The sequence below is a fragment of the Dermacentor albipictus genome, chromosome 3 (assembly GCF_038994185.2).
Source record: "Dermacentor albipictus isolate Rhodes 1998 colony chromosome 3, USDA_Dalb.pri_finalv2, whole genome shotgun sequence".
NCBI classification, from domain to species: Eukaryota; Metazoa; Arthropoda; class Arachnida; order Ixodida; family Ixodidae; genus Dermacentor; species Dermacentor albipictus.
In genome coordinates this window covers 150651892-150678669 of record NC_091823.1, presented here as the reverse complement: position 1 = coordinate 150678669, position 26778 = coordinate 150651892, and the positions used below count along the sequence as shown (strand labels likewise).

At 48.1% G+C, this 26778-nt stretch overlaps 1 protein-coding gene across 1 annotated transcript in view; it reads right to left on the bottom strand.

Annotated features, from left to right (window-relative positions):
• The window catches only part of LOC135920026 (uncharacterized), a 130628-nt gene that overhangs the window by 18813 nt on the left and 85037 nt on the right, over positions 1–26778 (bottom strand). Inside the window, exon 4 of the mRNA XM_070536520.1 lies at positions 22696–22879. Within this exon, the coding sequence (XP_070392621.1) occupies positions 22696–22879 (184 nt within the window). The remainder of the gene's footprint in view (positions 1–22695; positions 22880–26778) is intronic.

The window sequence follows — 26778 nt, the reverse complement described above, 5'->3', positions numbered from 1 at the left end:
CAAATCTCTTGCTGGTTACAACATAATAAGCTACAGATGAATTCCTCCAAAACAAAATATATGATATTTGCTCCGACTGATAAACCACGTAACTGCAATGCGGCTATTCTTTTTGAAGATAGGCTGATAGAGCCGGTAAAATGCCAAAAATTTTTGGGTGTGTGGTTCCAAGAGGATTTGGCCTGGAACATGCACGTTATTAGATTTGTAGTCGCGCCCGTAGGACGATCGGAGGAACTTGGGGTGACAGGACAAGGCGAGCAGGATTTATTTACAGTATTTAAATTTTAAACAAGTGATACATTAACACAGTACAGCGTGACTTCCAAATGGAGCCCGCAAGACGAAGCATACAGCAAACGAGGACAGCTCAAGAGTACGATCACGAGTACATTGACGAGCACAGAGCACGACGACGAGCACTCCTAGCAGCCGACAAACAGCCGTTTTAAACACTTCGTGCTCCGTAGATCCTTAGGTGAGGCAAAACCTTCGACGACATTGTAAACAAGCCACCTCTCTGCAGGATGGTTTACACACACACGTACGCACAGTTTTCACTGCCGATTAGCAGCGTCAAACGTCAACGCAATCGACCTGCTGCTTGCCCATTATCCCGAGTCTTGAAAGGCGCGTTGGTTCCTCCAGCTGTAGAGACATCGTGGCCACCGGTTGTCCTTTGTCCGGCGCCTCTAAATCCCAGAGCTGCCTTTCTCCTGAAGTTCCGCTTAATATAAGCGAATGTGGGCTTCTTTTATCACCGAGTCGCTTATAAATTTTTACAGTCGCTTGTAGCGTTTATTTGGGCTTACTCGCGCTTTTCCTGCAAATATTGTTATTTTAATGCCCGTCGCGCGCGTTTGTCGTTAAATATACGCGATAGTAGCAGGAGTCACAAAGTACGAAACTGTCCCTATTCATTCATCAATGTTTTGACGCCTTGCCAGCACTCGTGGTCGTCTATGTCATAGTGTGTTGGCGGTGCTCTTTGTGCAAAATGGCTTCGAAGTGGTCGAAATATGGCAAACGATATTGTTAAGAGTGGGGAAAGGAAGCGCAGCTCAAGGACTGGTTACACCCAGTCACCGGAGACGATAAAAAAGCTGCATGCAAGTATTGCAAGTGTGAAATCCGCGCTCATCATGCCGACCTCGTTCAGCACATGGCAACAGAAAAACAAGTGAAGAACTCCCGGCCACTTTCCAGTGCACGTTTGACAACCATGGGCTTCACCAAATCATCGCCTCCAACGAACGACAACACCAGAATTGGAGCTCAAGCTGGCATGATACTCGGCTTGTCATGCCACTATCAACTCTGCGGATCATATCGGCGAGCTGTTACAGTCGTCCACGGCGTGCGAGGTAAAGCTGCACCGAACAAAATGTGCAGCACTAATAACAAAAGTTCTTGCCCGTTGCCTGCTTGAAGATCTCGTGAAGGATATAGGTGCCTCGCAGTACTCATTATTAATTGACGAAAGTACTGACGTAGCAAATGAAAAGCAGGTCACTGTCATGGTTCGTTATTTCAGCACCTCACTAAAAAGAGTAGTGTCCGCGTTCCTGGGACTGTTCACGCTCGAGCGTTCAAGTGCCCAACAGATTGCACAAGGCCTCTTAGACTTCTTGACCAGTGTTGGTCTGGCTTACATAGGGTGTATCCGAATTGGAACCGACGCCTGCAATGTTATGGTTGGGAGGAACAATTCTGTGTACACACACTTGCGTCGAAAAAATGAGAACCTCATGCTAGTCAAGTGCGTGTGTCACTCGATTCAACTATGTGCATGCAAGGCAGTAGAAGTGCTGCCCCGGAGCCTAGAATTCCTGGTTGGCCGTTCGTACAGTTGGTTTTCGCATAGTTCACTGCGACTTCAGGAATACGACAAAATTTACAGACTGATGAACAACGGCAAAGAAGCATTAATGTTGGTTCAGCTGTCGGGAACGCGGTGGCTGTCAATCTCCGGCTGCTGTAAACGTATACTGGAACATTGGGAGGAACTCAAGCTTCACTTCACCATCTGCAAGGACAAGTACCGTTGCTATGACGCTGAGATTCTGTCCGAAATGTATCGGGATCCTGTCAACAAGCTGTACCTTGTGTTCCTGAACCAATTGCTGCAAGCATTCCCAAGAATCAATAAGCTGTTCCAACTTGAAACTGGAAATCCACTGAAACTGGTTGATCTCCTTCTGAACCTTTTCCGGTCATTGATTTGCAGAGTGCTCAACCCGTTGTACATCCCAGCTGCAGGAGAAAGACTTCTGGAAGTCAACCTGGAGGACAGTGCGACCCACCTTCCACTTTCTACTGTGGACTTTGGAGTGCTGTTCAACATCAAAGTGGCAGCATCCAAACTTAACGCTGAGCAAGAAAAATACGTTAAATTGAGATGCCGGGATTTCATTTTTGACGCTGCAAAGCAAGTCCAGCTTAGGCTTCCTCCCAATATTCAGCTATGGCATTCCATGAAATCATTCTCGCCTGAGAACGTATTGAGCCAGGTAAAACTGCCCCTTCAGGACGTGCCTCTCCTCAAACTGTTCAAGGGAGATGTAGGACTCCTGGATACACAGTATAGACGGCTGTGCCTCCTTCCTTGGAAAAATGTGAACAACAAGGACGGCGCTTCTTTCTTGGTAGAAGTGCTAGATTTGAAGGATGCAAGCGGCAAAAGTTGTTTCAAGGAAATAGCAGAGTTCGCTCCGTCGCTGTTGGCCATGCCCCTTAGCAATGCCGATGTCGAGCGCGTGTTCTCGCACATGAACCTGGTGAGGTCGCGCCACGGAAACAGAATGAAGAATCCAATGTTGAGCGGCATCCTGCACGTACGTTAAAGTTTCCTAAAGTTTCCAGGTGTTTGCTGCCGGGACTTTCAACCGACATTAAAAATGTTGCACCTATTCAACTCTAAAAATGTGTATGGTTCCGAAGTGGACGCGGAGGATTTTCCTGATGAGTCGAACACATCCGACGATGACTGTGTGTAGTTGAGCCGTGAAATGAACCATAGGTTGGATGAGTCAACAAGTAACTTCATTCATGTACAGGCCAACGCGCAATGACCAGGGTGCAGACTACCCTGGGGACAATGTTAAAAAACTACATGAGTGTTTTCGATCATTCTTGCGGATATTGTTGCTGTTGAAAATAATTAAAGTGATTTGTGCGCCTTCCCTTCGCATTTGTGCGATTTTTCGATACTTTAATTAAACGATTTCCAAGAATCAGAAAATTTGTTAACGTCCGCTTCATTTGGGCTTCTTAACAAAAGTTGCGCCGCTTTTTTTGGGCTTGTTTTGGGGTGGTTATTTGCTTATTTGCTCGGCAGCATCTGGCAACTCTGCAGCAGACTAGGTAGGCGGTGGCGGGTACAGTAACAATAGTTGCTCCGCTGATCGCGTTTAGCCATAGCGGCGCCGAGGGGGTGATGAAGTGGCACCTCGAGGTCCCCACGAAATGGGTCACCGTAGCAATTGTGGTACGCTTCCATGGTTCTCTTCGGGGAAGCTCGCAACGCTCGCAGCTGCAGCTGGCTGAGGAAATGTTGCCATCTCGGCAGGCCATTCCTAACAACATCGACAAACTTGCTACCGAACTAAGCAGAACTGTTGGTTGCTTATACAGACTGAGTACTCTGGTTCTTCCATGGTTGAAAAGTTCATTATACTACGCACTCTTTTATTCTTGATTAACCTACTGCACAGTAATTTGGGGCACTACTTCGCAAAAAAATTATAACAAATATATAGTGCTACAAGAAAGGGTGTTACGCGCATTTGAGGGATATTATGGCCCTGTACTAAACTTTAGAACCGCACCATTTGTTATGAAACATTCTATGATAAAGGCAAACCAGATGCATCACTACAAGTTGCTGCAACACATTAAACAAAACAAATCATATTGCATCTTGAATGTACCCACCAATCCGCATTACAGCTTTCGACAATATAACATGAGAACGCCAAAAATAAGAACCAATTACGAAAAACAACTAGTCAGTTACCAGGCACCTTCACTACTAAATGGCCTACGTGATTTTGAACGTGAAATCATAGAGTATTGGAATAAAGCACTAAATAATTATCTCATTCTGAACCATATTTAGTTTGGCTGATTATAACCACAGTATAAATTGTCAGTCTTTTGTTTCTTTAGTTTTCTGGTTGTGGTTGGTCTGAAACAAAATGCATCGTACTTTGAGTATCCTGGTTGTTTCTCATATTTCTTGTATACATGTTTCATTTCACGAAAATAATATTCTGTCTCGCGACTCTCCAGTTGATATCAGCATGTATGTATGATGCATGTTGCAGCGCACAGCCTGCGTGCCGAATTGTTGTGAGAGCTGAAGCCTCCGTCAGGCCACATGGCCTTTAGCTTTTGCTTCTTTTCTGTCCTAAAGAGGAGAAATAAATTCATTCATTCATTCATTTATTCATTCATTCATTCATTTGGCAATATACATCTTCGTTTTGTGATAGAGAATTGATACAGCGGTATTTTTCGTACAAGGTTCATTATACTGCGGGAGTTCGCATAAAGAAATCGCTGATATAGCACGCGCCCTTTCCTTGACACGAACATATTTTTTTACTACATCGAATGTATCATAGTTTGCCATGGTCATATGTCTCGCCGTGATTATTGTGCTTACAACATGAGAGGGATATTTTCGTTCTCGAATACCTATTAGTGTGCCCAGCTACGATAGATCTTTCAATGATCTTTCAATTTGCCGGGCCATAAAACGCACAACGACCGCAACAAGTCAAATGCCCCCTGCATTCGATTCTAAATTCCACTTCATTGTGAGGCTGCCAATTTAATAATATGATGCATCTCTTTGATCCTCCACATAGGGCTGCAACAATGTTTCATCATGCTGGAAATGAATGCTGTGACTAAAAATTTTTAATGCAAATCGAATAGATGTGTTTGAATGAAACTGGCTAGGTTTTCTAGTGTTATCTCTGCTCCCTACATTTTTTGTCGTTTAGACGAGGTTATTCTAGCTAACAAACAAATAAATAAGCCTGGTTAAGTCCATAAACAGAAGTTTCAACTTACCGAGTAGGGATTTACATCCACAGCTCTTGTGACATTGTCGCATTTTTCGAATAATCCCACCTTAGAAGAATCACTTGCCGTGAACCAGCGTGCCTTTAGGGTCACTGATACTGCATATACAAAATCCCTAGTTTCATTCGATTTGCAATTTCCTAAATAGGTGCGAATGGTATCCAGGAAATCCACAGCCTCTTTCTATTAGAGAAAGCAAAGGGCAACAGTTAATTAGGCAAGCTTTTTAGACGCATAGATTTCAGCGCTGCAGCAACTTTGAACGTTTCAGATGCGTTTTGTTCGGCCATTTTATTCATTTTCCATGTAAACATATCTTCATTTGGTTGATATGCACATGTATGGTAACTGTAACAGACACCATGCAATGTATTCTGATGAAGGATGGACCCCGGCCGAAACGTCAATAAACCGCTTCATACGCGCGTCTACTTCACTGTGACTGTTTCCCCAGACCTCGAATTGGTTGCTTCAGATAAATAAATAAATAAATAAATAAATAAATAAATAATATATATATATATATATATATATATATATATATACATATATATATATATATATATATATATATATATATATATATATATATATATATATATATAATCCCACGTCTTCGCATTACGTGTGCAATGGTCTGCCAATTGAGCTACCGCAGCACCGTTTTTCCGTCCACTTTCTGGGGTTTTTATTACTACGCGAAGAAACCCTGGGAATGTTCGCCAGCTCCATCGCTCCTCACAAACTTTGGCGGCAGTAGTGAAACGCTGCTGTTTGATCCTTCTCTACGAAAGCAATTGCCGCAGGTGGGATTGTTCCCCACTTGCGGCAAGCTGTTGTTTCATCCGCATTCATTTCCATTAGTTTATCGTTCCTTAGTGCAATTATTATGTACAAGTAATTTCAGCGCTGTTGTCCTTGGGATCTTTGTTTGTCTGCTTCTTATGACGTGATACAAAGATCTGGCCCCACTGCTAACCCTCGTTCTTCTCACTCATTACATAACGACGGCCTCCAATCCTGCAACATTGATGCCTTCAGGAGGTAGCCTGTTTGGGTTTATTGGCCAGTTGCCTTCACCAAAAAGATCATGCAGATGTCACGCCTGTGGCAGAAAGGATGTTCCACATCAGCCGCCAAAGTTTGTAAGTGGCGGCGCTGGCTAACACACCCATCCCATGGTTAGTTCTCGTAGTAACACAAATACCGCATAAAGTGGATGCAAGTGTGGCGCCGAGGTAGCCCAATTGGTGGAGCATGGCACGCATAATGCAAAGACGTGGGATCGTTCTCTTATGATATAACCATAGCATTGGGCCCATCGGTAAACTCCCTTCAATTTTCTTCATGATATATATATATATATATATATATATATATATATATATATATATATATATATGGGTGTGTGTGTGTGTGTGTGTGTGTGTGTGTGTGTGTGTAACATTCCACGGCAAGCGTGCCTAGAACCGAAGCACAATCCCTTTATACCTCTTCTTCCCCCCGTTCCCACCAGATCTGTCCTTTGTCATCTCGGCCCACTACACTCACCCGGGTAGTGGAACGTGTACGACAGATGAACACCATGGTGGCGACAGATGGTACACCAAACTGTGGCGACGAGCGACCACGTAGACCGGTAAAGTATCGGGCTCTAAGAAGAACCGTCAGTAGCATACTTTTTTAAATCTCCTTCGGAACCCTAGCACCTACCGGAGCGTGCCAGCCGCTCGTGCCTCGTGTAGACGCCAGCGTCTACGTCATCTGTTGTGCGACGCCGATGCTGCTGCCGCTACAACATAAAGGATATTGCAGAATGAGCTAAACCGTTGCACGACCTACTCCGTAAAAACACAGCTTTCATTTTGACTGAAGCATGTGAGACGGCGTACAGAGATTTGTTATTAGCGATATCATCAGACCCCGTCCTCACAATAACGTTTTTCACTGTTCCATATCAACTTACAGCGGGTGCGTTGAACTGCGAACAAGGTGGTGTACAGTACCAACGAAGAAACAAAAGTGGCAGCGAACGAAGAAGGAAAGGTCTTGGATATTACTCCTATACTTTCACAAAATCGGAACACAACTACAGAACTGAAATGGAGGCATTGGCTGTTGTGCTAGCGATTAGGCATTTTCGATCGTACCTAGAAAGCACGAAATTCAAACTGTTCACTAGCAATTAGACGCTTACTCATTTGCTGAGTTGTAATCAACCGAAAGGGCGGGTTGCTCGCTGGATCAGTGAAATTCCAAGTTTGATTTTGAAGTGACACACAGAAGCGGACAAGATTTGTCAGAAGCCCATGCACTTTCTCGACTTCCCATTGGTACTAACTGTGGGAACGAGGAAAGGATGAACTCACCTAAAATTTGGGAAATCACAGAAGAGCTGATGGTATTTAGACGCAAGGTTTCACGTACTGGATACACTGAAAACAAGATTTCTCGACCTGTACCACGATAGTCCAGAGTAAGGAGCGCATGACGGCTTATGGCGAACATACTACGAAATGACAAGATATACATGGCCCCGTATGAAGAAATATATAAATGATTATATTAGCTCTTGTCAACAATGTCAACTGAACAAAGCAAAATACAAGCGGAAGGCAGACAACATGATTTTTTCACCTCATTCAAATGTGCCATTTGAAACTCCACATGTTGATTTCGCTGAACTGAAGAAAAAAAGGCGAAGGAGTGAAGAAAACGCAGTCCTTTTTAGTGTGCATTCATGAATGCTCAAGGATGCTAGCTGCCAAGCTAGGAAAAGAAATTGCTGACGCTGTCATATTGCTCTTGAAAAGAAACATGTTTAAACGATTGAAATGTGTCGCATCCGACAATCGCCCTGCATTCAAGAGCCAGGCATTTGCAAGGTGGGCAAAAGACAGAAACATTACTCTGAAGTTCACTGCACTATACCATTGATCAACTAATGGACTAGCAGAGCGAGTTATCTGAGATATAAAACAATATATTAGTATGTACCCAGTATTTCCAAGAGGGTAGAAGTTGTCTAGGAGCACCTGTACCTCGCACAACAATAGATCTCATACAAGCACTCTGGGATGCAGTCTTCAATACGCCGCATTTGAGGAGCCTGCCTCTTTGCCTGCGGACCATATATTTGGCATAAGAGAGAAGCTTAACTTGAAGGAAACGAAGAAAAGTACGGAACAGCAAAGGAAGCAAAGGGAGCGATGAAGAGAGCATTTGAGAAACTTCAAGACACAGACCTTCCCGTAATTCCATTAGGCGAGATGGTTCTTGTGCGGGAAGGATAAGGCGGTACTAGCAAAAGACTGGTGGGTCCGTTTAAAGTGGTAAGATTGGCTACAAAAGGAGGAGTAATCAAGACCAACGGCCGCACGACGGAAAACAGTACGATGCAAAGAGCAGCCATTGCCTACTTCATCCCTTATTTGCAGTGGATTGATGAAACAAAGCTTGGGACAGTGTAAGGGAGGGAGAAGAAGAAGAACAAAGCGATCGTGCTTCGTGCTGCGCACGCTTGTCGTGGAATGTTAATATATATATATATATATATATATATATATATATATATATATATATATATATATATATATATATATATATATATATATATATATATATATATATATATATATATATATATATATATATATTGTAGCGAAGAGATTGTAGAAGAGACGCTAGTGGGTTCAGCGCTACTGGCTCTAAAGGCTAGTGGGTCGAGCGCTCCTGCTCAGCAACGGCTCTCGTGCTTGGAAGCTCTGACTGCCCTGCCCGTCGACGTTGCGCTGCAACCGAGCTCTGCCAAATAAACACCATTAGAATTGGTGGAGTGTGCGGGGTAACCTCAGACGATAATCCTGGAACTCCGGTCCCGTACTCTGCCATCTACCATGCCCCAAGACGCCTCCCAGCAAACGCCTCCTCCTGCACCCACTGCGTGTCCCGGGGTGCCTCGTCATCGCGACCCTCCTATCTACACTGGAGCGGACGACACTGACGTGGACGAATGGCTCACGGCGTACGACAGGGTAGGCGACCATAACAAGTGGGATGAAGCAGCCAAATTGAGCCATGTTCTGTTCTACCTCGCTGGAGTGGCCAGCCTGTGGCATAACAACCATCAAGCAGAGTTCCAGACATGGTCGGAATTTAAGACTTCCCTCGCCGATGTATTTGGTCGCCCTGCTGTTCGCAAAATGCGTGCCGAGCAACGTTTGCGAGAACGAGCTCAACAGCCAGGCGAAACATTCACCAGTTATATTGAAGATGTCCTGGATCTATGCAGGAAAGTCAATTCGACCATGGCGGAGTCTGATCGAATCCGGAACATACTGAAGGGCATAGAAGACGACGCCTTTAACATGTTTCTGGCCAAAAGTCCACGCTCTGTGGCTGAAATTGTCACACTGTGCCAGAGCTATGAAGAACTCCGCAGGCAGCGGTCACTGACCCGTAGATCTCTACCACGTGACGAACACCTCGCTGGTTTGGCTGCCATGTCCAACCAGGCAGCGTTGCTCGCAGAAATGAAGGCGTTCATCCGCGAGGAAGTTGCCCGGCAACTCTCGTTGATGGATTTTGAACAGCCAAAGTCGGTACACGCGCCTACGCCAAGTTTTGCGCCTCCGCTTCGCCGCGTCATAGCGCAAGAACTGCACGAGGTTTTGCCTGAGCACCACCAGCGTGCTCCTGCGGCTGCGCCTCACAGCTACGCCGAAGTCATGGCCAGGCCCCAACAGATCCCGACGGCTGTGCCACTCACCTACGCGGAAGTCGTCACCCAGCCTCAACACCTCCCTCAACGGGGACCTCTCACGTACGCCGAAGTCCTCGCTATGCCCCGACAACAGCCTGCTTTGCAATCACTTCACCAGGCGCCACGTCCAACGCGTCCTTCCACATGGATGGGACCTGCCGCAACTACTCGGTGGCGTACAGCGGACAATCGACCAATATGTTTTGCGTGCGGCTATGCAGGCCACGTCGCACGCTACTGTAGTCGCGTGCAGTCGCCTAGCGCTACACCTTATGGGCCAAGTGCTATGGCGGGTTCTCCGCGCCCTTATTACGACGACGAACCTCGGGCTGCGTCACCACCATTCCGCCGGTCCGCCAACATCCGCCGCTCAACTTCTCCACGCCGACGCTCCCCATCACCGATGCGGCATCGTCCCGACGCTCGGGATGAGGAAAACTAATCGTCGCAGTCCATGAGGCAAGGGCTGCGACGCCGTCGATACACGGAAGTCCTCAACGTAGCCCGACCAATGTGATAGACGTGTTAGTTAACGGTGTGCGCACATATGCCCTCGTGGATACCGGTGCCGCTGTATCAGTTATGGACGCAAAGTTTTGTCGCTTCCTTCAAAAGGTTACGACGCCCATTGCTGGATTCGCCCTCCGCACAGCAGGCGCACAGCGTATTCACTCGATTGCGGCGTGCACCGCTCGTGTTCTCATCGAGGACGTTGTATACGCCGTCGAATTTATTGTGGTTTCCTCGTGCTCCCACGAAGTTATCCTGGGGTGGGACTTTCTCGCCCACCACGATGCCGTCATTCATTGCACACGGGCCGAACTAGAACTGTCGCCGATCTCAGATATGACGCTTGCCGATAATGTTTCTTTTGCAAACAAACTACTCGTCAGGCACGACACCAACGTTCCTCCCAACTCGTCAGTGATTGTATCAATGCATTGCAGCAGCCTCTCTGACGCCATCGCACTACTTTCTCCATCAGGCCGCTTTTACACTCGAAAATGTCTGCTGCTGCCTTTTGCGACTGTGAACGTCAAACAGGGCTCCACAGCTATTTTTGTCTGTAACCCCTTCTCATACCCTGTGATGCTGCTTCAAGGCGAATGTCTTGGCCACGTGGAAGTGATCGACGCCGTACAAATTACGGCTGTTCCAGAAGACACGTCCTGCGCCATTTACAACACGCTCGGTTCTCTCTCGACGTCCGACCCTTTGCCCACAGGTGTGTTTGATTCATCTATTGCCGATGGCCTCACCCCACCTCAGCGTTCACAGCTTCTGCGCATCTTAGAATAATTTCGTTCTTCTTTTGATGTCGAGCAACCTTCCTTGAGCCGGGCGTCTGCTGTCACGCACCATATTGACACTGGCTCCCAACCGCCATTGCGGCAACGACCATATCGCGTCTCTGCCACGGAACGTCGTGTGATTAATGAGCAAGTGGACGATATGCTTCGTAGCGAAGTGATCCGACCCTCGAACAGTCCATGGGCATCCCCTGTCGTCCTTGTTACGAAAAAAGACGGCTCGGTACGATTCTGTGTAAACTATCGCCGCCTGAACAAGATCACTCGCAAAGATGTATACCCGCTGCCGCGAATTGATGACGCCATCGATAGCCTACAAGGAGCAGAATTCTTTTCATCTCTAGATTTACGCTCCGGCTACTGGCAAGTACCCATGGCTGAAGTCGATAGGCCGAAGACAGCCTTTGTCACACCTGACGGCTTATACGAATTTAACGTCATGCCGTTTGGATTTTGTAATGCGCCAGCAACTTTTGAACGCATGATGGACACAGTCCTCCGCGGTTTGAAGTGGCACACGTGCTTATGTTATCTCGACGACGTTGTTGTTTTTGCCTCTGACTTCACCACGCACCTTCAACGCCTACGGCATGTTTTGACTTGCTTAGCGAACGCTGGCCTTCAACTGAACCTAAAGTGCCGATTTGCAGCGCGGCAGCTCATGATACTAGGTTATGTCGTCTCGAAGGATGGAATCCTGCCCGATCCAGCCAAACTTCGTGCCGTAGCTGCATTTCCTAAACCGACGTCCGTCAAAGAACTGCGCAGTTTTGTAGGTTTGTGTTCCTACTTCAGGCGCTTCATTCGCAATTTCGTCGCCGTCATATCACCCCTGACGAAGCTCCTTGGCAGCAACGGACCTCTCCATTCATGGTCGTCCGAGTGCGACGAGGCGTTCACTAAGCTCCGTCGTTTGCTGACGTCTCCTCCCCTTTTGCGCCACTACGATCCAACGGCACCTATTGAGGTACACACAGATGGTAGCGGTGTTGGCCTCGGCGCTGTCTTAGCACAGCGCAAAGAAGGGTTTCCTGAATATGTTGTGGCATATGCAAGCCGCATGCTTACTAAAGCCGAGACCAATTACACCGTCACGGAAAAAGAATGCCTGGCGATCATCTGGGCGCTTACCAAGTTCCGGCCCTATTTGTATGGTCGCCAATTTGATGTCGTCACGGACCACCATGCACTATGCTGGCTGTCGTCATTGAAGGACCCCTCAGGCCGTCTCGCCCGCTGGGCGCTTCGCTTACAGGATTACGATATCCGCGTACTGTACCGCAACGGACGCCAGCATGCTGATGCTGACGCCCTCTCACGTTCTCCCTTGCCAGACGACAATGCCTGCTGCGCAATATCCCAGCTTGACGTTTCTTCCGTCGACATTGGGACCATCGCTTCTGAGCAGCGCAAGGACCCCTGGATTGCCTCCATCATAGATTGCCTCGCTGATCCGTCATCGCTGCAAACCACGCGTGCATTGCGCCGTCAAGCTCGCCATTGCGCCATTCGCGACGACCTGCTTCATCGACGCAATTACACCTCTGACGGCCGCCAGTGGTTATTAGTTGTACCTCGAAGCCTGCGTTCTGAAATCTGCGCATCGTTCCACTCTGATCCACAGTGTGCGCACTCGGGACTTTTCAAAACCTACCAGCGCTTCCGACGACGCTACTACTGGCGAGGAATGTACAACTACATTCAAAAGTTCGTTCGTTCATGCCCCGACTGCCAGCGCCGAAAATCTTCACCCCACCTCTCGCCAGCTGGCCTGCAGCCTCTACCCTGCCCTGCCCGGCCGTTCGGGCGTGTTGGCATCGATTTGTATGGACCACTTCCCCTGACGTCGGCTGGTAACCGCTGGGCCATTGTGGCAGTACATCACCTGACACGATACGCTGAAACCGCCGCTCTCCCAGCAGCTACAGCGCGCGATGTCGCGTCATTCCTGCATCGCCGCTTCATCCTGCGGCATGGTCCACCTCAAGAATTGCTCAGCGATCGCGGACGCGTCTTCCTGTCGGAAGTAGTTGAAGCGATTCTCAAAGAGTGCCACGTTGTTCATCGTACGACTACGGCGTACCACCCTTAAACGATTGGCCTCACCGAACGCTTCAACCGTACGCTCGGCGACATGCTTTGAATGTACCTTGCCTCCGACCACTCGTACTGGGACGCCAATCTGCCATTCGTCACCTACGCGTGTAATACCGCTACGCAGAGCACCCTATTTCTTGCTGTATGGTTCACACCTTTCGCACACCATCGACACCATTCTTCCGTACCGGCCGGATGCATCCAAGTACGTCCCTATTTCTGACACGGTCCGACATGCAGAAGAGTGCCGCGACATCGCACGGGCCTTTACTTCCGATGATCAAGAGCGCCAGAGGAGCACTCGCGGTGACGCCCATGCCACGGTCACCTTCGATCCGGGAGCGCTCGTGTGGCTCTCAGTCCCTTTAACTGCCCCTGGCCTCTCATCAAAACTGGTCCCTAAGTATGAAGGCCCTTATCGTGTTGTCGAACGCGCATCTCCTGTAAACTATGTCATCGAACCAGTTGAGCCATCTGAAGACATGCGCCGCCGTGGACGAGACATTGTCCATGTCGACCGTTTAAAGCGTTACTACGACCCGCTCATCGTGACGAGCTGTTAGGTCGCCGGACGGCTCCCTTCTCGCTCCCGGGGGGTGATTGTAGCGAAGAGATTGTAGAAGAGACGCTAGTGGGTTCAGCGCTACTGGCTCTAAACGCTAGTGGGTCGAGCGCTCCTGCTCAGCAACGGCTCTCGTGCTTGGAAGCTCTGGCTGCCCTGCCCGTCGGCGTTGCGCTGCTCCCGAGCTCTGCCAAATAAACACCATTAGAATATATATATATATATATATATATATATATATATATATATATATATATATATATATATATATATATATATATATATATATATATATATATATATATATGTTGTTACGAAGCGTTGCGAAGATATATACAGGCGACGGATGATGATCGTATCGTGATAGTAGCGCAGCTCAGCCTCTCCAACTCTTCATCCCACTCGTCTTCCCTTCTTTCCTCTTGTCCGTGCCTGTCGCATTTGTTACATTTCCCCGCAAGCAGAAGAAGCCCGTGGGGCGAGGCAGGATTTACAAGCAGGGTAGAAAGGCTTCAGGCGAGCAATATGACTCAGCTGAGGTCTGCTTGATCGCCTACCGTTGCACAGTAGGCGAGCTATGACGTAAGTTAGTTTACTCAGGCGGTCCACAACTACAAATGGGCCTGAATATTGTGACAACAACTTTTGGCACAATCCACGCTTGTGTTGCGATATCCAAAGAAGGGCCAAGGCACCTTTTTCCAACGATACTTGTACGTGACGATCGTCGTATTGCTCTTTCGAACCACTTTGCGAGGCCAGAGTACGAAGACGAGCTATTCGACGAGCTTCCTCGGTGAGACACAGTCTTCGATACAGAATCTTCACTGTGCAGAACGAAGGGTACGAAAGTGTCGAGAGGGCTTCGCGATAACCTTGTATAGAGGAGATAAAGTGGGCTATAGTTCGTGGTTTCGTGTTTAGCCGTGTTGTATGCGTAAGTGATGAAGGGCAGCACGTCGTCCCAGTTCTTATGACTGGAGGAGGCGCACATGGCAAGCATGTTGGTCAGCGTTCTGTTCGTCCTTTCAACGAGGTCATTGGTCTGTGGATGATACGGCGTGGAATGACGGAACTGCGAAGTGCACAAACGACGTAGCTCTTCAATGACATCAGCCGTGAACTGGCGACCACAGTCGCTGACGACGACACGTGGTGGGCCATGACGAAGGACCACGGAACGCAACAGGAAGACCGCCACGCAAGCGGAGGTGGAAGATGGTATGGCTGCAGCTTGTGCATACCGTGTAAGATGGCCTACGCAGACAATTATCCAACGGTTATTGTTGTTAGATAATGGGAATGGACCCAAAAGGTCAATGCCTACTTGCTCGAACGGCGTGTTGGGTTATGTCAATGGCCGAAGGGGACCCGGGGCAGCGGTAGTCGGTCGCTTGTGACGTCGGCACGTTTCACAACTAGCGACATACCGCTTGGTTGTTCCGTACATCTTGGGCCAGTAAAAGCGCGCCTCCGTGCGGTGTAGCGTTCGTACGTAGCCGAAATGGCCGGATGTCACATCGTCATGCATGGTGCGTAGAACGTCGGAGCGAAGGCTCTCCAACAAGCAGAAAACACGCTCCATGCCCGGAATAATTAGTTTTGTAGAGTAATTTATCACGGACGGTAAAGCGACCGCTGCCTTGAAAAGTACGGGCGGCGACAAAAAGCGGATCGAGGGTAACATCACTCCGTTGTTCTCGGTGAAAACCTACCGCGTCAGGGAACGTTGAAGTAACAGCAGCGAGACAGTCGTCAAATTTATCAGCATCGCAGTCGGCAGCCGCAAGAGGAATCTGAGAGAGGCCATCTGCGTCAGCGTGACGACGGCCCCTCTTGTACGACACCACAAAGTCGTATTCTTAGAGGCGCAGCACCCAACGTGCGAGGCGAACAGAGGGATCACGCAAACCAACCAGCCAGCATAAAGAATGATGGTCGGTGATGATCTTGAATGGCCTACCGTAAAGATAACACCGAAACTTCTGTATGGCAAGAACAGCTGCCAGGCATTCCTGTTCCGCAACCGTATAATTGCGTTCAGAATTGCTCAGGCAACGGCTGGCATATGCGACAACATGTTCTGCGCCACTGTGACGATGTACAAGCACCGCTCCTATCCCCATTCCACTAGCATCAGTCTGAACTTCAGTCGGGCAAGATGGATCGAAGTGACGCAAGAGCGGTGCTGACGTTAGTATAAACTTCAGTTGAGAGAATGATGCGTCACAGTCTCGTATCCAATTCAAGGATGCATTTTGTCGCAAAATACTTGTCAACGGGTAAACGATGTCGGCACACCTGGGAAAAAACGACGAAAATATGAACATAGGACAATGAATGAGCGAAGTTCTCGTGCTGATTGTGGTGGCTTGAAGGAGCTCACTGCTTCAATCTTACGAGGATTGGCTCTGACGCCATCCTTGTCAACTAAGTGTCCCAAGACCAGTGTTTGACGTTCGCCAAAGCGACATATTTTTTTTTAGTTTAGAACCAGTCCAGTTTTCTCGATGCAGCCGAGAACAAGGCTGAGGCGTTCATTATGTTCTTCAAACGTGCGGCCAAAGATTACAACATCATCGAGGTAACGTATGCATATCTCCTACTTTAAACCACGTAGTACTGTGTTAATGAATCTTTCAAAGGTGGCAGGAGAATTGCAAAGACCAAAAGGCATAACATTAAATTCGAATAGGCCATCTGGAGTCACGAAAGCAGTCTTTTCCTTGTCGGCAGGGTCCATAGGTATTTGTCCATACCCCGATCGCAAATCAAGTCTTGGGCAGTAAGAAGCAGCGTATAAACAATCAATGACGTCATCTTTTTGCGGCAGTGGATAGACATCCTTCTTCGTCACTGCATTTAGATGTATGTAATCCACGCAGAATCTCCAGGAGCCATCTTTTTTTTCGGACCAGGATTACTGGGGCTGCGCATGGAATAGACGACTCTTGAACGACAACTTTGTCCATCATCTCCTTCACTTGTTCTGCAATGAGCTTTCGCTCGGAGGATGACACTCGGTAGTCCTTCTGGCGGATGGGGTGTGCGGAGCCGTTATCTATTCTGTGACGAGCGCGGGATGACGGTAAATGAAGTGGTGCATCTCCATGCGTGAAGTCGAATGCAGCCTCATGCCTGGCAAGGACATGTACCAGTGCCAGTGCTTGCCGTTCCGACGTACCGAGAGCCTTGCTCATCATGCCAAGCATTGCCTCTTCAAAATGGCCATTATCGCAAGGAGAGCAAGCTGTAGAGACGTCCGTAGTTAGGGCCGCCATTGAGTTACATGCGGCTTCATCGACGAGAGCGATTTTCATACCGCGAGGAAGGACAACCGGCGTGGCGGAACAGTTCAGCGCCCACAATGTGGCAACTCCTTTCGTCATGCACACGACAGAGCAGGGCACAAGTATATCTTTTTTAGCACAGTTTATGCGGAGAGGCCTAAATACAAGGTCAACACAATCAGCTTCAACAGTAGTTGCAGAAACACGAACGGGCGTCAGGCACCACGATGGTGCAATCACTTCATCAAGAACACTGAGTGTGTCTGTGTCCCTGTCTTCGCCACGTGAATTTTGTTCAGAATCTACTGATATAATTAACTTGTTCAATGATATTTCGCCACAACCACAGTCCACTGAAGCACCACACTGTTCAAGAAAATCAATACCAAGAATAACATCGTGCGAACAACGAGAAAGAACAAGGGATTCCGACACAGAAACATTCCCAGCCAACAAAACACTCACAGCGCAAGCACCAAGGGGATGAAGCCACTCCCCGCCCACTCCACGAAAGGTAATACCGTCGTTCCAAGAAAACATAACTTTGTGGCCTAGACGGTTTTTGAAAGCGAGGCTCATCACAGAGACAGTCGCCCCAGTTTCAACTAACACCATGGTCGGTATTCCGTCAGTCGAGACATTCACTTTGTTTTTGAACATCACAACAGGCAGAGGCATTTCTGGCAAAGACCGTCCGGCGACCTCACCTCCATGGGCTGCGGATGCTAGTTTCCCGGCGGCGGTGACGAAGAACGGCGCCAAGGGGACGTAGAGCGACGGGGACGATTATTTGGTGGCGTCAAACTCTGCTCAGAACTTGGCGAATCGCTGCGTCTGGTCTCGTGTTGGAAGTGGTCCAGCGGAAGGGAATCGGTCGTCCGCAAGTCATATGAAGTACGGGTTCTGGGTGGCGAGAACATCGGTGGTGTCCTTCGCCATTGACGGCCTTGGCGACAATACCCTGCTATATGGCCTGTGGAACCGCAGTTGTAGAACACGGGAGGGTCGCGGTTCACAGCATCTTCCTCGAAACGGATGCTAGGCTGCCGCGGGCGGCGAGAAAGTTCGTTGTAATGTGGATAACGTGTCTCTGCGCCTCGCTGAAACCCGTTATATTGCTCATAAGTCACGTCGTGGTAGTGGGGTCGGTGCTCTTCTTGTCGCGGCCTGACAGATGTCACAAGGCCCCGGGGAAAAAACGCGGCTGCGGTCATTGTGGCCGAGCGTCATAAGTAGCGCCTCTGTCGTAGAGAAGTGGCTGATGTCGGGGCGCAAGTTCATAATCATCGGTGGCACTCGCAGCAGGATACCGGGAGAAGGATGCCGTGTTTGGCTCAAATTCTGGTGGTAGGCGGAAGCTATGAGTGCCTGAGTGTGCCACTTGCGTGTGCAGGCTGAGCTCTTCCCGAACTATTTGTCGGATCGTTGCTGCAAGATCGAAAGGCTGGTTGCTGTCCAAGCTTGCAACTGTCGTCACATTGGCTAGACTGCCAAACTTCGGCGTGATGCGCCTCGTTTGGCGTGATGGCGCATCAGGGTGAATCCAGAGTTGGTCAGACGCCACTGACGAAGCACCGGATTATGACGGAGGAGACAGCGAAACCAATCTGACAAAACCCGTACCGTGTACCGAAAATACCGAATTTATAACAAGCGACGAATTGCTTTACAACTCAAAGTTATGAAGCAGGGTTTGGGTACGGGCTGGTTGGTATTCTGCTGTTTTAGACATCACTTACTGCGCATACATAGACAGGGACCAAAAGAACAACGGCGTCAAGCGCTGACTTCCAACTGACTTTACTTTTGAGTAACAGGCATATATACTGAGACACCAAGAAAAAAGCGCCCTCCACAAGCATAAAACCGACATTAGTATGCATTCAAAATTTTACAAAAACATGACCGCCGCCTTAGGACGAACGAGAGCACATGTGTGACCTCAAAAAACCAGTTCTTTATCTGTTAATGCAATTAACGGCTTACTAACCGAGTCACGTTCAGCAATCGCTGCTGTTTCAGTGATAAGATTATAGCATTCATTAGGATGCCTAGCTAAGATAGTAGTTTCTACAAAGAGCGAGATACAGCCGCATTGTGCGCGAAAGACACCTAAAAACCCTTCCTGCCCTTCACACACTTGTGGGTACCTCCAGTATCTGCAGCATTATCTCGTCTCAACATGAATTTGATTTCACCACCGATCCTCGCCCAATTCGTCCCAAATTTCCTAACAAAATTGCGTACGGATGCCAGTGGTCATGGTGTTGGCGCTCCCTCAGCCCACCAACAAAGTGTGCCAAGATCGCGCTATCTCTTATGCCAGCCGCTTCCTCTCACTCACAGCGCAATGATTCTATTGCGGAGCAGGAATGCCTTGCTTTTGTCTGGGCATTTGCCAAGTTCCGTTCTTACATTCACGGCCGTACCTTTCCCGTAGTAAGCGATCATCCTGCTCTCTGCTGGCTTTCCATCTTAAAGGATCCCATTAGTCGGCGTAGTCTTTGGGCTTTCAGGCTCCAACAGTTACCATACTCTGAGATTCAGAAGACCCGACACCTGCGCCAAGACGCGGATAGTTTGTCGCGTAACCCCTTCGACACCTCTGACGTCCCTGACATCTAGAAAGGTACTTGTTTTTTTTCTCCGTGTCAGGTTTTCCGCATACGCGTAGTGGGCGCCGATGGACACGCAACTGGTGGCGGCCTTGCGCAGAACACAAGGGAGAGGAGCCAGCCGCGCGCCGTACTTTGGTGCGTCATTGATAGTGCTTCTCTGTCTTATTGATGTTTTCAGAGCAAAATAGGCAACACCCTTCGCAAGTGTGGGGTGGCCAAAGCTTCAAGGAATGTACAAGAAGAATTCTGGCAGGGTGGGGGGGCTAAAATACCGGCGAAAACGTGCCAGCAATACGGTTCTAATCATTCCCCGCAAAGCCTCATCATTGGGAGCAATGGTAGCAATGGATCGTCGCATCTGCGGGAAATTTCTTGTTTTCATCCTTTCCTTTGTCGCGTCGGTGCTTTTAGCCACTTGATCGTAGTTAGACCTGTAAGCGACGTAGTTCGTCTGCTGAGCAGCATGCGGTTTAAAGTCATTTCGCTAAAGTTCAGAATGCCGTCTGCCGCCTATATTGTTTTTCGCTTTTTTACGGCATTGCGCTAGCTAGGCAGCATGACTGCACGAGCGCATTGCGTTGTATGTTAAAGCTACTAAAGATTGCAAGAACTGAAATTGTTGCTTTAATGCGGCCCGGTAAGTCCTCGCACCAGCTGTCGCTCACTTTAAGTTTTTGCATCTATTTTATGCATGGCGTCGCACATGTGTAACTGTTGCTAGTTGACTCATGCGTAACGCTTGTTGGCTCTTTTGAGCTGCGAGGTTTTCACCCTGCCTCGTTTTTAAAGGGGAGAAATCGCACTCTGTGTTATCGTAATTGTAGCAAGCAAGTGCTTCTTTAACAGCTTTATAATTTTCGCCCGCGGGCATCTTAGATATTGTGTTTATGGGGAATGTATTTAGAAGATAGGTAGTTCAGGGCGAGAATTGCTAATAGTTGCTGTATATGGTATTTATTTTCTATTTCTGAAGTTCGCGTCACGTTTGGGAAGTGCTCCCACCTCGATGATTTCTGAGCAGACTTAACAAGCCGAGTAATTTGTTTGTTTCACAACGTAGTCCATTCTTGCTGTGAATTTTCTACTCAACTGAATACTTTCTTATTATGCTTACACCGCAGACAACTAAATGCGACCTTGCCACCAGCGCTCGTGTACATTTACTGGCGCTGCTCCTCCTTTAAATATATCTTGTGGCACCTCCCCCTAGTAACATTAAAAATAAGCACTGAAAAGTTAGTGAGACTTTAGCTTTGTACGTTTTCAAGCAGCTCCCTTGCGGAATTTAAAATTGCAAGAACAGCAGTGGGAACGGCAGTTGATCGGCATATGCAGCAGAATTGAATCGGCGGTACAGCGCTAACGCATGAGAGGTAACATCATGTCCCTACCCGCTCCCACAGAGCTTTTATTAACCCGCGCCTTTGGTGACTTCATTGACTAGTGTACGCGTTTCCATCAATACACTCGCAATTACTCTTGTTGCGCCGCCTTTGAGTGCACGTAATCGGCGACGTCAAATGAATTCATCGGCAGCAAACTCACAACGGCCTATGGAGACATCGCCGCATGCGGATTTGTTTGATACAAGTCAGCACTAACGACGGGTACTTATTATTGAGGTACAGAAGGAGAATAGAAGTAAAAAAAAGCGATCAACCCATCGCATTATACAACAAAATTTATCGGCTAGTTAACATGACCTCCACTTCATGTGAATGGGACTCCTCCTCGTCAATCTCCTCCTCGTCATCGAAAGCACCTCCATTCGACCGTTCTAGAGATCTTCCCAACGGGCTCATCGCCGGACATCTCAGCATGTCCCTAACTTACGACGGAGAACGCCGCCGCTTCTTCTGGCCAGGTCTTGCATCTTTACTGCGACGTTCCATCGCAGCCTCTGAGTCATGTCATCGCCGGAGGAAGCTACCCCTGCTACCTGCTGGTTACGTGAAGCCACTGGAAGTTCCGGTAGAGCCACTCGCTCGTCTTGGCTTGGCGCGTCCTGGGCACTTTTGCAACATCTGCGTCGGGGAACTTGGTGTCACTGCTCACTACACAGCCGGATAGGCCTATACGCGCTCTCTTCCAACCAGCTGCGCGAATCATGTGGCAGATTTCCGATACACGACGTAATCTGTATGTAAGGAGCTTCATGTCAAAGGCTCACAGATTAGGTTCGTACGTTCTTATTCGAGGTCATTGATCGCGTCTCCTACATTCTGCATCAGCTTACCGCCATACACCATCCACAATCCAATGGACTGACCGAGCGATTGAACCAGATACTCACAGATATGCTGGCGAAATAGGTTCGAGCCGATCACTGCAATTAGGACATCGCCCTACCTTACCTTACCCTCGAATAAAATTCTTTTGGTCTAGACACTGCCGGTTATTCCTCGTTCTACCTGTTGTATGGCGGTGAAGCTAAACTGCCGGTAGACATTTTGCTACTATCGATTACGACTTCGACAAATGATTATACCCGCGCTGCCATCGCTCAAGTTGGCCGCGCTCGAGAACTTGCACAAACTCGCGTGTCAGTGTCACAAAAGAACCAAAATGTCGCTATGACCTCTGTCCATGTGGCGTGCACTTTGAGTGAGCCTCTCATTGCTGCTTTGGTTGCCTTTTCGTCGTGTAAGCTTTTGCTAGAAACTCCTGTCTTGCTACAAAGCCCCATACCGTGTGAGTCATCAGTTACTGATGTCACCTGCGAAATTATTCCAGCCAACCTCGCAACGTCCTCCACTCCGACCACCAGTGATATCGTTCATGTCACCAGGCTCTAAAACGCCGAAGAGCAGAAACAATCGCCGCCAAAATCACCGTCAAATATCGTGGCTTTACGCAAGCAGCACAGTAATTGGTTTGCATTGATTCGCACAGTGTGTGGGATGAGCATGACTTTTCAACATTGAGACTCCTAACGCTGACACAACAATTCAGGAAGCATACTTGCCAGAGTGTGGGTATGTGGCAGAATGTTGGGATCCTTAGGAGGCTCGTATATAGACGGGGGTATAATCACGCAGTTCGTCAGTTTTTCCTTGAGGATTTCAACTGAATCGTTATAGTGAGGCTGGGCGTAGTTTACATACGAGGCGTGACCCAGTGCAGTAAAAACAGTCGGTCGTATAAATAGCCTGAAAAGATAAGGTGGTAATCTTTAGCAGATTTTTGTTGTTCTCGCACACAGATCAAAGGAGCACTGAACAGTTAAAACAAACGCGGATGGAGGTTTTCAGTAGGCTTTGAAAACGGCACATTTACAGGAATGAGGATGCCGCATCCTTAGCAAGCAGAAGTTATGTAGCGTTACATCACGTTGACATTGGCATCCTTGCTTTGAAGTGCACGTTTCAGACGTTTGTGTAAATGCGCAATAACATGGCTGCATGCAACATTTATCAATGCCTTAAGACTGTCAGTGCCATGCTCATCTTAAGATATGCAGAAATTTATAAAGATAGAATAGGTCAGTCCGCGGTGCGCCGAGTAATTGAAATACATTCGAAACATTCGCCTGCAAATGGAAACTGATTTGCTGGTGGGAAAATACAGGACTACCGGGCTGTGTGGGCATTTGCGAGATATATACGTGTGAGCTGCCGGCAATAATTTTAACCTTTCCCCTTCTTTTGCAAGTGCAGGAGGCAGTATTGATGTGCAGTGCTCACCGATGGCTTATTGAGTAGCCAGGAAGGCGTGGCTACTTTTGCGACGAATACTTCTTTAAAACGTTTCAGTTTACCAATCTCCAGATTTGCGTCTCGACTGGTATGCACGCGGTCTTATCACTTTCAGGCGCCTTATCGTGTGTTCATCGGACAAGTTGTCGTGCGTTGTAACATGGAAAGCTCGTGCATATTTACTGCATTGTGAGATGCTCGGAGCCAGTACACCATAAATGTCTCGTGAGAGGACCCAGGCGCCTTTACACCGTATTCCTGTTAGCATAGTTTCATTATATCGTAAAAAGTGTTACCTTGCTTAATGTCTCCACGTTAAGGCCTCTGCAGATAGGCACGGCCTAACGAGGCCAGCAGATAAGAAGGAAAAGGAAAGTGTGCGGGAATATTTCGTTGTTTTTATTCGTACGTAAAAAAATAATGAAGTGACAGCAACAACAACAAAAAAAAACTTGGCGCTTCTTGCAGCCGAACATACATATTTCGCACAGAAGTGTCTAAGAGGGTGAATGTTGAAAAAAGCCTAATTTGAGCGCTTACGGCGATCCTGTTACTAGCGGCGGGCGGCTCTTGGTCATCTACTCCTTTTGTGCGAAATCGTCAGCCTATATATATCTTCACTGCAGGACAAACGCCTCTCCCGGCGATCTCAAATTATCCCTGTCTTGGGCTAGCCGATTCCAAATTGCACGCGGAGATGTCCTAATTCCATCACTAATAACGATTTGCGTTCTCTGGAAACTCTCCAGCACTTTCAGGAGACCAAACGAATATGTGTTTGTGTCTACCCATTTTCTCACAAACTTCGGTCCCGGGTAGTCCATTTTTCCATAGATACAACCTCTGGTTTCTGGCTCGATGCTGTTGACCAAGGTTCGAAACCAAGCGCCGGAACAATTATGGTTGCTCCATATGTGCCTCACATAATGAATCTTTCACACCATCGTGGTTCACTCAGCTTGTTGTACTGGGTTCTGGCCACTTAAACGAGTCTTTTCGAGCCAATTTGGATCACTGGTTAGTGTCACTGGGTAGGCCCTTCTTTACTGTAGGTGCACAGATCGCGCGTTGCTAGCTTCCTCAGCGTGTACAGTGAGATACACGAGAAACACGTATGCATACAATGACCTTATGCATGACGCGTTTTGGCAGTGGTAATACGGTGTGTCCCTACATTCATTTAATGCTAATAACCTTATCGTCAAATTTAATTGGGAACCTCCCTGCCATTCCTTTTCATTCTCTCTCTCTCTCTCTCTTAATTTGGAGATGGTTTCTTCAGGAATCTAGATTATTCTGTTTTCTTCATCTATAGTTGCCTACCATATGTTGAGATTCCTTATGCAGTAAAGCCCACCCACTTCCAGCCCCGTAATGCATCTCACGCAGTGATCGTCAAGGGTTGCTCACACTTGTCATGTCACATAACTGTGTCATCCTTCTGTAATCCGTTTTTGCCAGAAGGAAGCATTGATGGCATCTACTGCACGCCCTTCAGCTATATGACTTTACGTATACAGCTAGCGCGGCGTGAACCGGACGTGGTGTAATCGTTACGGGTATTTGAGGGAGAACAACAAGCAAAGTGCATGGTGATTTGTGACGATGTGCAAGGTTTAAGTTAAGGTTAAAATATAGCAAAAGCCCACACAATGGCTAAGCATTTATTTGCAGTACCAGAGTAGTTCGCTTCATCTTCGGTGAGGGTTAGGCTGGCGGAGGCAACGACATTACGGCCACAGACAGATTTTTGTTGTGCTAGCACTGCGCCCATCCGACGCCGCTAGCGTGAATGTTAATTTACGTAGCAACATTCGCATCTAACATAGAGCTGGTTGCCTGGTAAGCAGACGACGTAAGGAGGGAAACGCGGTGTCACATTCATCAGATGAAATGGCAAAGTCACTGGCATCGGCAGATGGTGGTGTCAGGGGCGCAATGATGGCAGCGAAAAATTTCGCGAAAAAAATACCGCAATAATATGGCCACAGGCCTATGTAGCTACGGAGTGCATGAAGTGTCCTCGGCTTAGGAAGTTCAGCTACAGCGCCCATAATAGTGGGATCAGGAAGTGCGCCACATTCGGAAACATCATAGACCAATTTAGGTAATTGTTTTTCACCGAAGAACAGTTCTTTATGTTATTCTGAAGGCCTGCTTGCGTAAGACAGGTCAAAACTTGTTCCGAGCGTTGAAGATTTGTCTGGAAGGTGCGCGCAAACACTACAACGTCGTTTAAAAACCACAGGCATGTTTGCTAATTTAGGCCACGCAAGATAGTGTCCATCATCTGTTCAAATGTTACTGGTGCATTACAAAGGGCGCAAGGCATGTCCTTGCATTCATAGAAGCAGTTGGGCGTCACGAATGCGGCATTACAGCGATCAGCCTAAGGAAGCATTGGGCTCTTTGGCGGCAGACCAGTTGATCGTCTATGCGCGGTTGTCGAGAGCTCAGTTTAGCGGAGGCAAGGAACATAAGTTTTTGCAGCTTGAGGACGGAGAACCGACTGGCTTTATTCTAGAGTAAAGGTACGTTTGCCGAGTGGCAGTGGTGCCGTCCCAGTCGGAGAGCCACCTTGGTTCCAAGAAAGAACAGGGGCAATTACCCCCACGGTTAGACAAGGCGAGGTAAACCGGATTTCCGCAGTGACTTGCTCAATAGCGAAAGCGACGATGGTACTAGCAGAATCGCCGCGGCGGTTCTCTAGCTGCACTGGGAAATTGCGAATCCGAATGGCTGCGCCGAAGTTGGTAGCCAGTGTTGACATGCGTCGGCGCCTTCTCCAGTGCACTGTTAATGTGGTTGACTGCTTCCTTCAGGCGCGAGAGTCAGCCTCCTGTCTCTGAGATTGTCGTAGCTGTGGTAGGTAGCTGTGCCGTAGAGGAATAGTCCTGCATGCGGTCAGCGAGTGCAGTTAGTCACCTGTACCATGCGTGTGGACTGTGGGAGGCTTTTCAAGAATAGATCGAGCAGAATTTGAAGCTGGCTCTCCTTTGCGGACTGCTCACCCAGTAACTAGCGCAACTAGTGCAAAAGTTGTGACCGTTGTTGGTGGCCGAATTCCTCGGAGAAGAGCTGTTGGAGCCGAATCTGTTGCGTGGCTCTAGGCGCTGCAGGACCGTGCGTTTCAGGTCTAAAGCATAACAGCGAGTCGGCCTAGTTGGAACATATTCATCTTAAAGCTTTTGCGCGCAAACAAACAGGGACAAAGAAAAGGGCAACACAAGGACGAGCGCTTACCAGAACTGCTGGGTTGTTTGAGCCATAGTTCGGACAAGTAGAAAGAGGGCCGGAAGAACTAGAAATGAACTGAAGCATAGCAGCGAGTCGGCCTAGTTGGAACAGATTCA